The sequence below is a fragment of the Dendrobates tinctorius genome, unplaced genomic scaffold, assembly GCF_039654945.1.
Source record: "Dendrobates tinctorius isolate UK_male_01 unplaced genomic scaffold, ASM3965494v1 ptg000120l, whole genome shotgun sequence".
NCBI classification, from domain to species: Eukaryota; Metazoa; Chordata; class Amphibia; order Anura; family Dendrobatidae; genus Dendrobates; species Dendrobates tinctorius.
In genome coordinates this window covers 22,518,146-22,532,500 of record NW_027361788.1, presented here as the reverse complement: position 1 = coordinate 22,532,500, position 14,355 = coordinate 22,518,146, and the positions used below count along the sequence as shown (strand labels likewise).

General features: G+C 43.9%; 1 protein-coding gene across 1 annotated transcript in view; it reads right to left on the bottom strand.

The window, feature by feature from the left end:
- Positions 1-14,355, bottom strand: part of BGN (biglycan) — a 118,661-nt gene that overhangs the window by 599 nt on the left and 103,707 nt on the right. Inside the window, exons 6-8 of the mRNA XM_073590904.1 lie at positions 13,459-13,552; positions 11,632-11,770; positions 1-207 (exon numbers count right to left, since the gene is read on the bottom strand). The exon at positions 1-207 is cut by the window's left edge and continues 599 nt beyond it. Coding sequence (XP_073447005.1) covers positions 10-207; positions 11,632-11,770; positions 13,459-13,552 — 431 coding nt within the window. The 3' untranslated portion in view covers positions 1-9. The remainder of the gene's footprint in view (positions 208-11,631; positions 11,771-13,458; positions 13,553-14,355) is intronic.

Below are 14,355 nucleotides of genomic sequence, written 5' to 3'. Positions count from 1 at the left end.
CTTCTGTTTTTACTTTCTGTAATTTCCAAACTGGATGGCCAGGCGGTCGGTAACGCAGCGGAAAGTGGCCGGCTGGACTTCCCAGTAAGGTACTGGGTTGTTGAAGAGGCTGATGCCGTTGTAGTAGGCGCGCTTCACTCCGAATCCCACTGGGCAGAAGTCGTTAACTCCAACTTGTGTAATGTTGTTTGAGTGCAAGTAGACAACCTGTTGGAGATAGAAGCCAAAGTTATGATGATTGAACAACTGTACAATATAGGATGGCTTTTATGGCTAATTAGACCATATTTGGGCTAAAAAAAGAGGGTCCAACGTTCAATACAATTTTCAAAAAAACAAAATGAGAACTAACTTCAAAGACCACCACTAGATCTGAAGGACCCACCAGGTACACTCTAGTGAAGGCCATCACAAAAGGTTTTCCGCATGACGGGGTCCACCCAAAGCCATCATTATGATAGAAGCAGCCCACATGATGCCCGTAGAGCCCCTACAGACCATTGCCTGGCCCAGATAGCAAGATGTTCTCTTTTAATGAGCGATGAGAACCTGAATCTACAAAATGAAAAAAGTGGAAGTGAGGCGAGTTATGGTAGTGTCAACATAGAATTGGCAAGAGGCTCCTTTTTACCTATACCATCCCCTCTCCTGTATGACCGAGATCTCTGGCATCAACTGTACCTGTGTAATGGCATATGATTATTTGTTCGTGTGTGTGTATCTGTGTGTATGCAAGGTATATGTATGGTTGTCTATGTGTCTGTATATGTGTGAAGGTGTTTTCAGTTTGTAAAGCATCTAAATCTGTAATGTTTGCATGTCTGAATATGAGAATATTTGTATATCTGTCTCTGTGTCCATATGTGTGTATGTATCTGTGCATAACTGTGAATGTGTGTATATGTTTGTGTGGGTGTATGTTTGTGTACATGTGTGTATGTACAGTGGGGAAAATAAGTACAGTTGAAACCAGAAGTTTACATACACTTGTTAAAAAGACACGTCTGCATGTTTTTCTCAGTATCTGACATGAAAACAAAATAAACCTCTCATTTTAAGTCAATTAGGATTACCATTATTATTAATATTTGCCAAATGCCAGAATAATGAGAGAGAAAGAATGTTTTAAGGCATTTTTATTGCTGCAAAGTCAAAAGTTTACATACACTAAGATTACTATACCTTTAAACAATTCTGGACTGCCCATATGATGATGTTGTCATGCGGTAATACTAAGGGTTACTGCAGAGTAACACAAACTCCACTAAATGGCAGCAGAGTGGAGGATGTGCTGAAAATCCTGCAATGAAGCAGACCAGCAGTAATACAGCGAAGCAACCACAAGGTGGCAGCGGAATAGTCAGAGAGCCGAGTCGATACCAGACAGTAGTGCAGTACCAAAGGGATATCCAAAGTTGCAAGTCAGGTCACATGCCAGGGTCAGAATACCAGAAAGACCGCAGACAAACAAAGGGGCAATAACAAACGGGTAGTCTGAACACAGTCCAAAGGTCAGCAACAGACATGGGTAAAGTCAGATGAACGCAGCAGGACAGATAAGGAACTCACCAGAGCCAGCTAAACATGCCGAAGTCAAGCAATATAACTGGCACTGCACACAGGTTGCAGCACAGTGATATAGCAGACCGGACACATGGACGAGGCAGGGAAAAGTAACCCCTGAAATGACCAGACCGGGAAAGGAGAGACAAGACAAAAACCCAGCCTGGATAATGACAGTACCCTTCTCTCAAGGGGGGGCCACCGGACCCCAAGGTTTCCCAGGAAAACATATATGAAAAGCATGATCCAACCGATCAGCATGAACGAATCGTGCCTGGAACCAAGATTGATCCTCAGGACTGTAACCCCTCCAATGTACCAAGTACTTAAGCGAACTGTGAACCATACTAGAGATAATACGTTCAACTTCATATTCCGTTTGTCCATCCACAGAAACAGGAGGAGGTGGAGACTCAGTAGAGGACAGTACAAATGATTTAAGAAGGGACCTATGAAATACATGGGGGATGCGAAGCGACAGAGGCAAGCGTAAGCGAAAAGCAACTGGGTTGACCACCTTAATGATCTCATAAGGACCAATAAACTTGGGATCCAGCTTAACGGAGGGAAGTTTCAGACGTATGTTCTTGGTAGACAACCAGACTTTATCTCCCACCAGAAACTTAGGTCCTACTGATCGTTGCTTATCAGCAAAATGTTTCTTTCTTTCCCTGGGCCACCCCAATGTTCCTCTGAACCTCCCTCCAAACCTCCCCCAACTGTTGAACCACTGCATCAGCCCCTGGACACCCCTAATCCAGCCTGGAAAATTCACCAAAATGGGGGAAAAAACAAATACAGAAAAACGGAGAGGTGCCAGTGGACTGATGAACCTGATTATTGAATGCGAACTCAGCCACAGGAAGCGAGGAACACCAATCATTCTGCTGCGACATGGCAAGACACCGCAAAATCTGTTCCAGTGACTGATTTGTCCTCTCCATCTGATCGTTGGTCTCGGGATGGTAAGCAGAGGAAAACGTCAAGCAAATACCCAATCTCTTGCAAAATGCACTCCAAAACTTAGATACAAATTGCACCCCTCTGTCAAGCACCACGTTCAGAGGCACGCCATGCAACTGTACAATGTGCTCAATAAACACTTTAGATAGTGTTTCAGCATTAGGTAGTCCTGCGAAGGGAACCAAGTGCGCCTGTTGGCTGAACCTGTCAACCCCAATACAGACCACTGTTTTGCCATTGGAAAGAGGGAGATCAGTGATAAAATCCATGGACAAATGAATCCAGGATCTATCTGGAATTGGCAATGGCACCAATTCCCCGACAGGCCGGTTATGGGAGACTTTAGAAAGAGCACAGGTATCACAAGCAGACATAAACACGGCGATATCAGAAGACATGGAGGACCACCAAAACTGTCTAGCAATAGCTCTCTGAGTGGCTGAGACTACAGGAGTCCACTGATAGCAGAGTCGTGGAACTCCCGGAGAACCCTCAACCGATACTGAACTGGGACGAAGAGCCCCCACTCCCACCTCTGATGCATCCACCTCCACAATGAATGGTTCTGACGGATCGGGCTGAACCAACACAGGGGCAGACATAAAACACTTCTTCAATGCTGTAAAAGCTTCAACAGCCAGAGGCGACCAGACTTTAAGATCAGACCCCTTACAAGTGAGATCGGTGAGTGGTTTGACCACCTGAGAAAACCCCTTGATAAATTTGTGATAATAGTTGGCGAAACCCAAAAAACGCTGAAGACCCTTGAGGTCTCTTGGTTGCACCCAATTAACAATGGCCTGTACCTTTCCGGGGTCCATACAAAACCCATTGGCAGAGAGGATGAACCCCAAAAAGGAAACCTCTTGGACACAAAATGAACACTTCTCAGGTTTAGCGAACAGGAAGTTCTCCCATAACCTATGAAGAACCGCACGTAAATGACCTATGTGAGATTCTTTATCAGGAGAAAAAATAAGAATGTCATCCAAATATACAACCATAAAGCGACCAATAAAATCACAAAATACATCATTAATTAGGTTTTGAAACACCACAGGCACGTTCACGAGACCAAAGGGCATGACTACATTTTCAAACAACCCCTCAGAGGTGAGAAATGCTGTTTTCCACTCATCCCCTACCTGAATGCGGATAAGGTTATACGCTCCCCTGAGATTCAACTTCGAAAACCACTTAGCCCCAGATAATTGGTTATAAAGATCTGGAATAAGTGGGAGAGGGTATGTATTTCTCACCATAATCTTATTTAGTTCCCTAAAATTGAGGCAAGTGCGTAAACCACCATCTTTCTTTTTAACAAAAAAGAATCCAACAGCCACAGGAGAGACAGAGGGACGGATGTGACCTTTACGTAAACTTTCTGAGATATAATCTTTCATAGCGATGTGTTCCGGGCCAGAAAATTGTACAAATGGGCCTTGTGCAATTTAGCACCCGGAATCAGATTAATAGTACAATCATAGAGACGATGTGGTGGCAAGACCTCAGCCTCTTTTTTGGAAAACACATTTCCAAAATCTTTCAGGTACTCCGGAATACCCTCCAGATTAACATAAGACACCAGAACAGCAGATAGACAACCATTAGAACAATTAGGACTCCATTTAACAATATCACGAGATTCCCAGTCAATAACAGGATTATGCAACTGTAACCAGGGGAATCCCAACACCAGTCCTGCAGGACACTTATCCAGAACGTAACATGAAATTCTTTCCAGGTGCAGGGAACCTAGCTTGAGGAGAAACCCCTCAGAGACAAACTTAACCACATTTTGAGCCAACGGTGTCTTATCAATGGCAATGATATGGATGGGAGTCTTTAACCTAACTGTCCCTAACTTAGGCTAGGTTCAGATCGCGTTAGTGCCATCCGTTTAACGGATCCGTTAAACGGATGCGCTAACGCTGATGGCCAAAATCTATTTTTTTCCACAATCGCGTTAACTCATGCGCTAATGCATGGTACCATTGCGTCGGCATGCGTTAGTAATGGAGGTCTATGCACAGCAAGCTCATCTGTTCGCTATGTGTTAGACCTAATGTACCCGAAAATGCGGTAGACCGTGTTCGAAGGTGCTTCACAAAGTAACGGAACATGGCTAAAGCATGCCGATTTTGACATGCGTTAGGATGCGTTACGATAATGGCTGGCAATGGGTGCGTTGACGCATCTGTTACATAGTGCTAGTGCCACTTAGTAATGGATCCATTAAACGGATGGCACCTAATGCGATGTGAACCCAGCCCTACTCTTGGACACCAGACCAGAATCAATAAAATTCATGGATGACCCACAGTCCACAAAAGCTGAAGTGGGTGCAAAACCATCTCTACAACAAAGTTCCAGCTCTAAAAGAATCTTTTGAAATGAGGAAAACGGTACCTGAGAGTCTGGGTGACCTCGTCGACAATTGCCCAGACTTAAGTGTTTCCCGGCCGCTTGTTAGTTGGTGGGCAAGAAAGGCAGTCCTTCCAATGTCTTGGACTTCCACAATAGAAACATAATTTCCCTTCACATCGCTGTTTCCTCTCCTTATCCTTGAGGTTAGTGGCCCCAACCTCCATAGGTTCCATTTATGGCATCACCTCTGACTTAGCAGGATATACTGGAACCTCTCACTTGATTACTTCTCTCTCCGGCAATCTCCGATCCATGCAAATAGCCTGGGTTATGGCCTCCTCCAAAGACCTGGGTGGCAGATGGAGAGCCAGAGCATCCTTAAGATGATCCGAAAGTCATCTCCTGAGCTGGCATCTTAAAGCAGAGTCATCCCAAGACACCTCTGTGGACCACCGTCTAAACTCTGAACAATACCATTCTGCAGTGAGCTTACCCTGGGCGAGACCCGTGATCGTGTGCGCTGCCACCCTGACCCTTTCTGGTTCATCATAAATCAGTCCTAAGGCCCCAAAGAACTTATCCACAGACGTACGTTCAGGAGCAGTAGAAGGTAGGGAAAAAGCCCAAGTCTGAGGACCCTCCCTGAGTAAAGTCATAATTATCCCCATCTGTTGACTCGCACTTCCTGAGGATCTGGGTATAAGGGAAAAGAGTAACTTACAACTCTCTCTGAATATATGAAACTTCTCCTTCTCTCCGGAGAAAGTATCTGGGAACCTGATCGTATGTTCAGGAGAGTGAAATGAGACATCAATGGGATCAGATTGCCTAAAGGCTGATTGTGTCATGGAACCCCGAAAAGATTTAAAAGCTTCAGAAAGTTCCCCCTGGAGTTGGTTATGAGAGGTGATAAGGGCTCTATGTTCTACAGACAAATCCTGCATCATTTGGGTCAAACTTGACATCTGACCCGCAAGAGTACGCAGCGGATCCATGAGAGAGGAAAAAAAAATGTGTGGCCAGTTATATGTCATGCTGTAATACTAAGGGTTACTGCAGTGTAACACAAACTCCACTAGATGGCAGCAGAGTGGAGAATGAGCTGAAAATCCTGCAATGAAGCAGACCAGCAGTAATACAGGGAAGCAATCACTAGGTGGCAAAGAATAGTCAGAGAGCCGAGTTGATACCAGAGAGTAGCGCAGTACCAAAGGGGAATCCATAGTCGCCAGTCAGGTCACATGTCAGGGTCAGAATGCCAGAGAGATAGCGGATAAGCAAAGGGGCAATAACAAACGGGTAGTCTGAACACGGTCCAGAGGTCAGCAACAGAATATCAGATGCAAAGGGGCAATGAGAAAGTAGTAGTCTGAACACGGTCCAAAGGTCAGCAACAGACATGGGTAGAGTCAGATGAATGCAGCAGACAAATCAGGAACTCACCAGAGCCAGCTAAACATGCCAAAGGCAAGCAATATAACTGGCACTGCACACAGGTTGCAGCACAGAGATATAGCAGACCAGACACAGGAACGAGGCAGGGAAAATTAACCCCTGACATGACCAGACCGGGAAAGGAGAGACAAGACAAAAACCTGGCCTTGGATCATGACAGAAGTCATGTGTTTGGAAACTTCTCATAGGTTTTTTGGCAACATCTGAGTTAGAGACACGCCTGTGGATGTATTTTAATGCACACCTGAAACACACTGCTTCTGTGTCTAGCATCATGGGATAGTCTCAAGAAATCAGGAAGAGAATTGTGGACTTGCACAAATCTGGATCATCCTTGGGCACAATTTCAAGATACCTGAAGGTGCCTCGTTCATCTGTACAAACAATTATATGCAAATACAAACAAGATGAGAATGTCCAGCCATCATAATGCTCAGGAAGGTCCCAGAAAAAAACGTGCTTTGGTCCAACATCTGCATATCATCCCAAGGACAAAATACCTTGTGAAGATGATGGCGGAAACTGGTAAAATTGTATCCACAGTTAAAATAGTACTGTATCAACCAACATGGGCTGAAAGGTCACTCCTACCAGGAAGAAGCCATTACTCCAAAAGAAACATAAAAAAGTCAGATTAATTTTTGAAGACATGTCCTGTGGTCTGATGAAACTAAAATTGAACTTTTTGGGCAAAATGACCATTATTATGTTTGAAGGAAAAAGGAGAAGCTTGGAAGCCTAAGAACACCATCTCAACTGTGAAACACGGGGGTGGCAGCATCATGTTGTGGGGTTGTTTTGCTGCAGGAGGGACTGGTGCACTTCGCAAAATAGATGTCATCATGAGAAAAGAAAATGATGTGGCAATACTGAAGCAACATCTGAAGATATCAGCCAGGAAGTTTAAGCTTGGGCGGAAATGGGTCTTCCAAATGGACAATGACCCGAATCATAATGCCAAAATGGTAACAAAGTGGCTTATGGATAGCAAAGTCAATGTTTTGGAGTGGCCATCACAAAGCCCTGATCTCAGTCCTATTGAAAATTTATGGGCAAAGCTGAAAAGGCGACCTACAAACCTGGATCAGTAACACCAGATTTGTCAGGAGGAATGGGCCCAAATTCCGAACAACTCTTGAGAGAAGCATGTGGAAGGATATCCCAATCGTTTGACCCAAGTCATTCATTTTAAGGGCAATGGCACTAAATATTAATCAAATGGATGGAAACTTTTGACTTTGCAATAAGTAATAAAAATGCCTTAAAACATCCTCTCTCTCTGTCATTATTCTAGCATTTGGCAAATATTAATAATTATGGTAATCCTAATTGACCTAAACCAGGAAAGGATTATTCTGATTTCATGTCAGATATTGAGAAAAACATGCAGATGTGTCTTTTTATATAGTGTGTGGAAACTTCTGGTTTCAACTGTAATTGATACACCGCCGATTTTGCAAGTTTCCCACCTACAAAGAATGGAGAGGTCTGTAATTTTTATCAATAGGTACACTTCAACTGTGAGAGACAGAATCTAAAAATAAAAACTAAAAAATCGCTTTCTATGATTTTTACATAATTAACTTGCATTTTATTGCATGAAATAAGTATTTGACACAATAGAAAAATAGAACTTAATATTTTGTACAGAAACCATTGTTTGCAATTACAGAGGTTAGACATTTCCTGTAGTTTTTGTACAGGTTTGCACACACTGCAGAAGGGATTTTGGCCCACTCCTCCATACAGATCTTCTCCAGATCTTCGAGGCTGTCGCTGTGCAACATTGAGTTTCCACTCCCTTCAAGGATTTTCTACTGGGTTCAGGTCTGGAGACTGGCTAGGCCACTCCATGATCTTGAAATGCTTCTTACAGAGCCACTCATTAGTTGGCCTGGCTGGGTGATTCAGGTCATTGTCATGCTGGAAGACCCATCTTCAATGCTCTTACTGAGGGAAGGAGGTTGTTGGTCAAAATCTTGTGACAGATGACCCCATCTATCCTCCCTTCAATATGATGCAGTTATCTTGTCCCCTTTTCAGAAAAGCACCCCCCAGTATGATGTTTCCCCCACCATGCTTCATGGTTGGAATGGTGTTCTTGGGGTTGTTCGCATCTTTCTTCTTCCTCCAAACATGGAGAATGGAGTTGATACAAAAAAGTTCTATTTTGGTCTCATCTGACCACATGACCTTCTCCTATGCCTCCTCTGGATCATCCAGACGGTCATTGGTGAACTTCAAACGGGCTTGGCCATGTGCTGGCATGAGCAGGGGGACCTTGAGTGACCTGCAGGATTTTAATCCATGCTGGCATAGAGTGCTACTAATGCTAATGTTTGAGTCTGTCGTCCCAGCTTTCTTCAGGTCATTGCCCAGGTCCTCCCGTGTAGCTCTGGGCTGATTCCTCACCTTTCTCTTTTTCAGAATCATCCTTACCCCTCGAGGCCGGATCTTGCATGGAGACCCAGACCAAGAAAGACTGACAGTCATCTCGTGTTTCTTCAATTTTCTAATAATTGTGCCATCAGTTGTTGGCTACCCACCAAGCTGCTTGCCTATTGTCATGTAACCCATCCCAGCCTTGTGCAGTTCTACAATTTTGTCCCTAGTGTCCTTAGACAGCTCTTTGGTCTTGGCCATGGTGGAGAGGTTGGAGTGTGACTGAGTGTGTAGACAGGAGTCTTTTATACAGGTAACAAGTTCAAACAGCTGCAGTTAATCCAGGTAATGAGTGCAGAGAAGGAGGCTTCTTATAGAAAAACTAACAAGTTTGTGAGAGCCAGAATTCTTGATGGTTGGTAGGTGATCAAATACATATTTCATGCAATAAAATGAAATTTCATTATTTAAAAATAATATACAATGTGATTTTCTGTATATTAATGTTAGATTCAGTCTCTCACAGTTGAAGTGAACCCATGATAAAAATTACAGATCTCTCCATTCTTTGTAGGAGGGAAAAATTACTCCAGATACTGCATGGTTTAAGTTTTCAGTGCAAGCAGTCACACCTGGGCCCTGGAGCCTAAATGGGCCTAAACAGTCTCTTTGACCCATATATCAAGACCAATACTATTAAAGACCCCTGATAGTTGGGTGCCCTGAAGATTTCCTATACAAGTTTTTTTTAAAGGTTACGGATGTCGGGTTATATGTGACATCTTTTTAGGAACTTATTCACCACATGTAGAGCTCCGATGCAGTATTCACAAAGATTAATTTGATGACTAAATAGACTTGTGGCATTCAGTAAAGGTCTAATTTCTTATTCTTTGTATAGTACCGCCATGTTTTGCAGCCATATATATACACAGTAATGGTATGATGAACACTGCGTATGTCGTGTACCAGTTAATGAGTGAACTACATTTGTTTTTACCCAGTGCAGTTATTTCAGTAATCGTCTTTCCCTTAGCAGCAATTTCAAAGCTTTTACCTTTACAGATCCTCCTGCTTCCCGACACTACAGCCTCCCCTGTGGTCCGACAACGAGCAGTTCACAACTCTGACCTTTTTGTTAATTGCAAAGCCTGGTGTTAAACCTCAAGCTGTAATAGATGTTGTCTGCAATCTGCAGCTTCATGGGAAAACAATAAATGGCTGCTACATGCCTGACACCAAATCGGAGGAAAAGTTCATCTTCATTTCAACGTGTCAGGTTTTGTACTGTGAGACGAATTTGCTACAATAAAGGTATCCCCGAGCTTCTACGCATAGTCAGATGTCAGCTGGTTCTTACGTATGTCCACCACCATCTCTGTATATTGGAGGGGAATCATTGTGTACAAACTGGGCTAACGGGGGTGCGGTGGTGGCACCAAGGTCCGGAGGCATAAATGGTACATGATAAAGTGAGGTGAGGCTGGTTAGGGATTTTACCTTTGGTCTTCAAGTTACACCTCAGAATCCAGGAGGAGACAGTCTGTCCTGCATGTTTCCGCTAAATGAGACTTCTCAAATATTTTTGGTGAAAGGATGGTGGTCATGATGTAGACTTTGCACAAGGACCTTCTCCTAATATCACTAGGTCACAGCCACCATCTTTACAAAAATTCCCATGACCTTTTTTTTTTACTCTAAAATTCCCAATTTGATGACTTCACTAGTTATAAGAGGTCGCACATGTGTCTCAAATTGATCGACGGAATCTTGGTTCATGATTTATCAAGTGATCTATGTGCAGCTTATAACTAGCAGATAATTATTGGATAAGAATGCATCAGTATGAGCTTTTTTTATTTTTTGGGTCATCATAAAGAAGTTTTTCCACTTGGGACCTGTAAGGAGGTTGACTAGACCGCGGGTACCTGCATGCCGGGTCGGGAACTAAAAAGGCTGCATCCTCTGTTTCCAGGGGGAAAGCCTGAGAGAGAAGGACCTTCCCCTGCTGCAAGAGGGAAGGAGGAGAGCAAAGGAGCTTCCTGCCCACACAGGAGAGCTGGGAAAGCACATGCAGCAGCGGGGGATAAAAGGGAGAAGCGCGTCAAAAAGGTCAGACTGGCCACAGCGTAGAGCAGTGTGGAGGACAGCGCAGAGAGCAGCATGCAGAGAGCAGCGTGCAGAGCAGAGAACAGCGCTCTCTGCTTCCCCACCAGACCCCTGCATACAGGTCCACCGTTTGTGGACGACCGACTGTCAGCTCCCCGCTACCTCCACGCTAGGAGGTGACTCTAGTGAAGGCAGAGACTGCACTGTGAGTGTGACGCAGAGAAAGAGAGAGAGAGACAGACGGCTAGGATAGAGCCTCGCTACCAAGGACTTGTGTACACCGCGGAGCAAAGTCCTGTTCCAGCGGTTCCCCACTCAGTACCGTGCTATATATGTTTGAGCACATGAAATCTTCCTGCCTCCCAGAGAGTTCGCCGAGACATCCCGCACCGCTGTTGACAGTGCCACAGTTGGATCCCCGCCTGTTACAGACCTCACCGAGATGTCACGTACCACTTTTGTCGGTGCCACCGTTGGAACCTCGAGGAGCTACACCCAAGAAGACTACAGACTTCACCTCTTTATTACTAAACTTTCGTTCGTCCTTGACCTAACCTGCCACTCTCCCAGTTCTGCCCCATTCCTTACCATCACCCTACAATCCCTCACTGCTTGCGTGGAGAACATTCCCCTGTAAATAAACCTGTTAACCCATGTTCTGCCTGCGTCCCATCAGTGCATCCGGCGTTCCTGCTAGTACCTTAACAGACCCACCACTCGTGTTCACCAAGACCAAAGAGTTTGAAAGGCTCTCTTCTCAAAATGACCATCGTTGGCTAGTTTTATCCTCACCTGGAGAAATTTCATGTCAGGAAGTCCTGGAGGAACCTTTGAGAGCTTGTTGTTATCCAGATGAAGTTCTCTGAGAGTGGGCAGAGATGAAAGGCTGCCATTTTCTACCGCTCTGATGTTGTTGAATCCAAGTCCTAGCCTAGAATATCACATAAACGGAGACTGTTGTCAGATTGGAAAAACAAGCCAAGGTGGTGAGCATTTTTTATCCTAGTTATGGCAATTCCTGAAGTTGTGTTTTGAGTATTTGTTCTCTTAAGAAGATGCATTTCACAAGGTTCGGGGACCTATAAGGATTGTATTCCAACTCTCCTAACCCCAACATAAGAGTCAGCTATAAAAAATATCAGACTAGTCTGACTAGAAATCATTCAGATTTTACACTGAACTGTCTTATGACCCAAGTTTGGGACCATTAATAGTATTGGAAAATGTTAGGGGGAGAGAAGAACTTGTGTTGTGGTGGTGGTGTTACTCCTATATTAGCTATTTCTCCAGGCCTGTTGGGAATTCTCCAGGTCTAGAATTTATTCTTGCAATATAAAAGCAAGAGTTGAGAGCAAGGCAGGAAACGTCGGTTTGTTTAGATACTAAAAGGTCTGTGTATAGCTTTAGTTGTAATTTATTTGCTCATATGAATTGCTAAATAATTATTTTCCTTTTAGTCAAGCCCATGGGAAGATTGCTTTCCAGCCAGATAAAATGTTAAAAATAATACAGACATGCTGCATTAATGTTTGGGCATAGTTTGTCCTGGAGTGTAATTTTAATCAAACTTTTTTTCATAATGGAATTCCCATGAATTCAATCAATGTACTCCAGAATGGGTTAATGTCCAACTTTAAAAGGCCTGTTATTAGAAGAACTATGGTCCATTTTCAGCCTGGTCTTCTCCTTCCAATGCCAGAATCAGAACTGTAGGACTAAGATTGGGACAGCTTGAGTGGTGTACTTCTATTTGGTAGCATGGAGTGTGAGGGTGAAGGTCCGTGACTTTGAACTCTTATCAATGCCCCAAAGAAGGTGCAATAGTGTTCACTGGAGCACTTGCTAATTATGCAAATTGTCTCTTCAGAGAGGAAGAGGACTAGAACTCTAGTGCCACCTATTGGAGGTAGCAATCCTAAAAGTCAATGTTGACCCTTTAACGAGCCTAGTTACATGACTTACGATAAAAGCCAAGCCAGAATCTCCATTTGTAGACACTGTGTTTCGGGGTACTGCCCCTCATCAGTGCAAAGTGGGAGATCTGGTTTGGCTGTGAGAGAGGCGTCTGACCGATATCCAAGAAGTATAATTTCTCCTTGCGGAGAATGACATGCTGAGCATGTCGAGGTGAGGAGACTTAAAGCCGCAATGCTCCTCTGGGAAATATGCTAATTATGCAAATTGTCTCTTCAGAGAGGAAGAGGACTAGAACTCTAGTGCCACCTATTGGAGGTAGCAATCCTAAAAGTCAATGTTGACCCTTTAACGAGCCTAGTTACATGACTTAGGATAAAAGCCAAGCCAGAATCTCCATTTGCAGACACTGTGTTTTGGGGTACTGCCCCTCATCAGTGCAAAGTGGGAGATCTGGTTTGGCTGTGAGAGAGGCGTCTGACCGATATCCAAGAAGTGCATGTCATTCTCCGCAAGGAGAAATGATACTTCTTGGATATCTGGAGCACTTGAACACAGCTTACATTTCCATTCCTAGATGTCTTACTTTGTATCTTACAGAATGTTTCTCAAGTCAGTGGTGCCCAAATGTGAAAATTGTAAACATAATGGGAGACACTTGGACTAGTCATGTGGAAGGTAAGTTTACTAAGCTTTGTGTCTTACCTGTAAAGGTTGTTATACTGGCTTAGATCTCCCATCTCAATTGCCTGAATTTTGTTATGGTCAAGGTGGAGCTCATTTAGACTGCTTGGTAGACCTGGCAAATATAACACATTAGTTTAGGTGCAAATATCAAGTTATGACTCGAGAACATCCTAACACAAGCATAGCACGCGATACTGGAGATGAAAATGGAAACAAGGAGACTTATTTACTACCCTTTAGACCAGTGGTTCCCAAACTCCAGTCCTCGTGGACCCCAACAGGTCATGTTTTCAGGATTTCCATAGTGTTACACATGTGAGAGAATTCCTGATGCCTTGATGATACTTCCATCACCTGTGAAATCCTAAGGAAATCCTGAAAACATGACATGTTGGGGTCCGCGAGGACAGTAGTTTGGGAAACACTGCTTTAGACTAAGCAGCTTCTAGACAATGTAACATTAGTCTAGACAGTCTGTAGCCAGTATAAAATTAGTCTAGGCAGTCTATAGACAGTTTAATCTTAGGCCCCCGTCACGATCCCGACAACGATATTGTCATAGTTTGAACAGGGTTCTTGCCCTGCACACACAGGGTTAAGTGTTCGTGGCCTCTTTTTGGATCTGGGAGGGGTATTTATACTCACTCTTTACCAGGGTTCCCTGTCAGCTAGACTGCTGTTCTGGTGTGTCTGACCCCTGGTGTGCATGTATTCTGCGTTGCTTGTTTGCTTCCCGTGTATGACCCGGTCTGTTCCCTCACTCTGTACTCCGTCTCTCGTTTTGGTACTATTGTCTTTTCTGGTTCTGACCTCCTGGCTTGGCTATCGTTACTCCGTTACAGTTTGTCCCTATTGTACCATCTATTGCCCGTTCTGGTTTTCTGATCTATTGCTACGTTCTGACTATCCATTCTG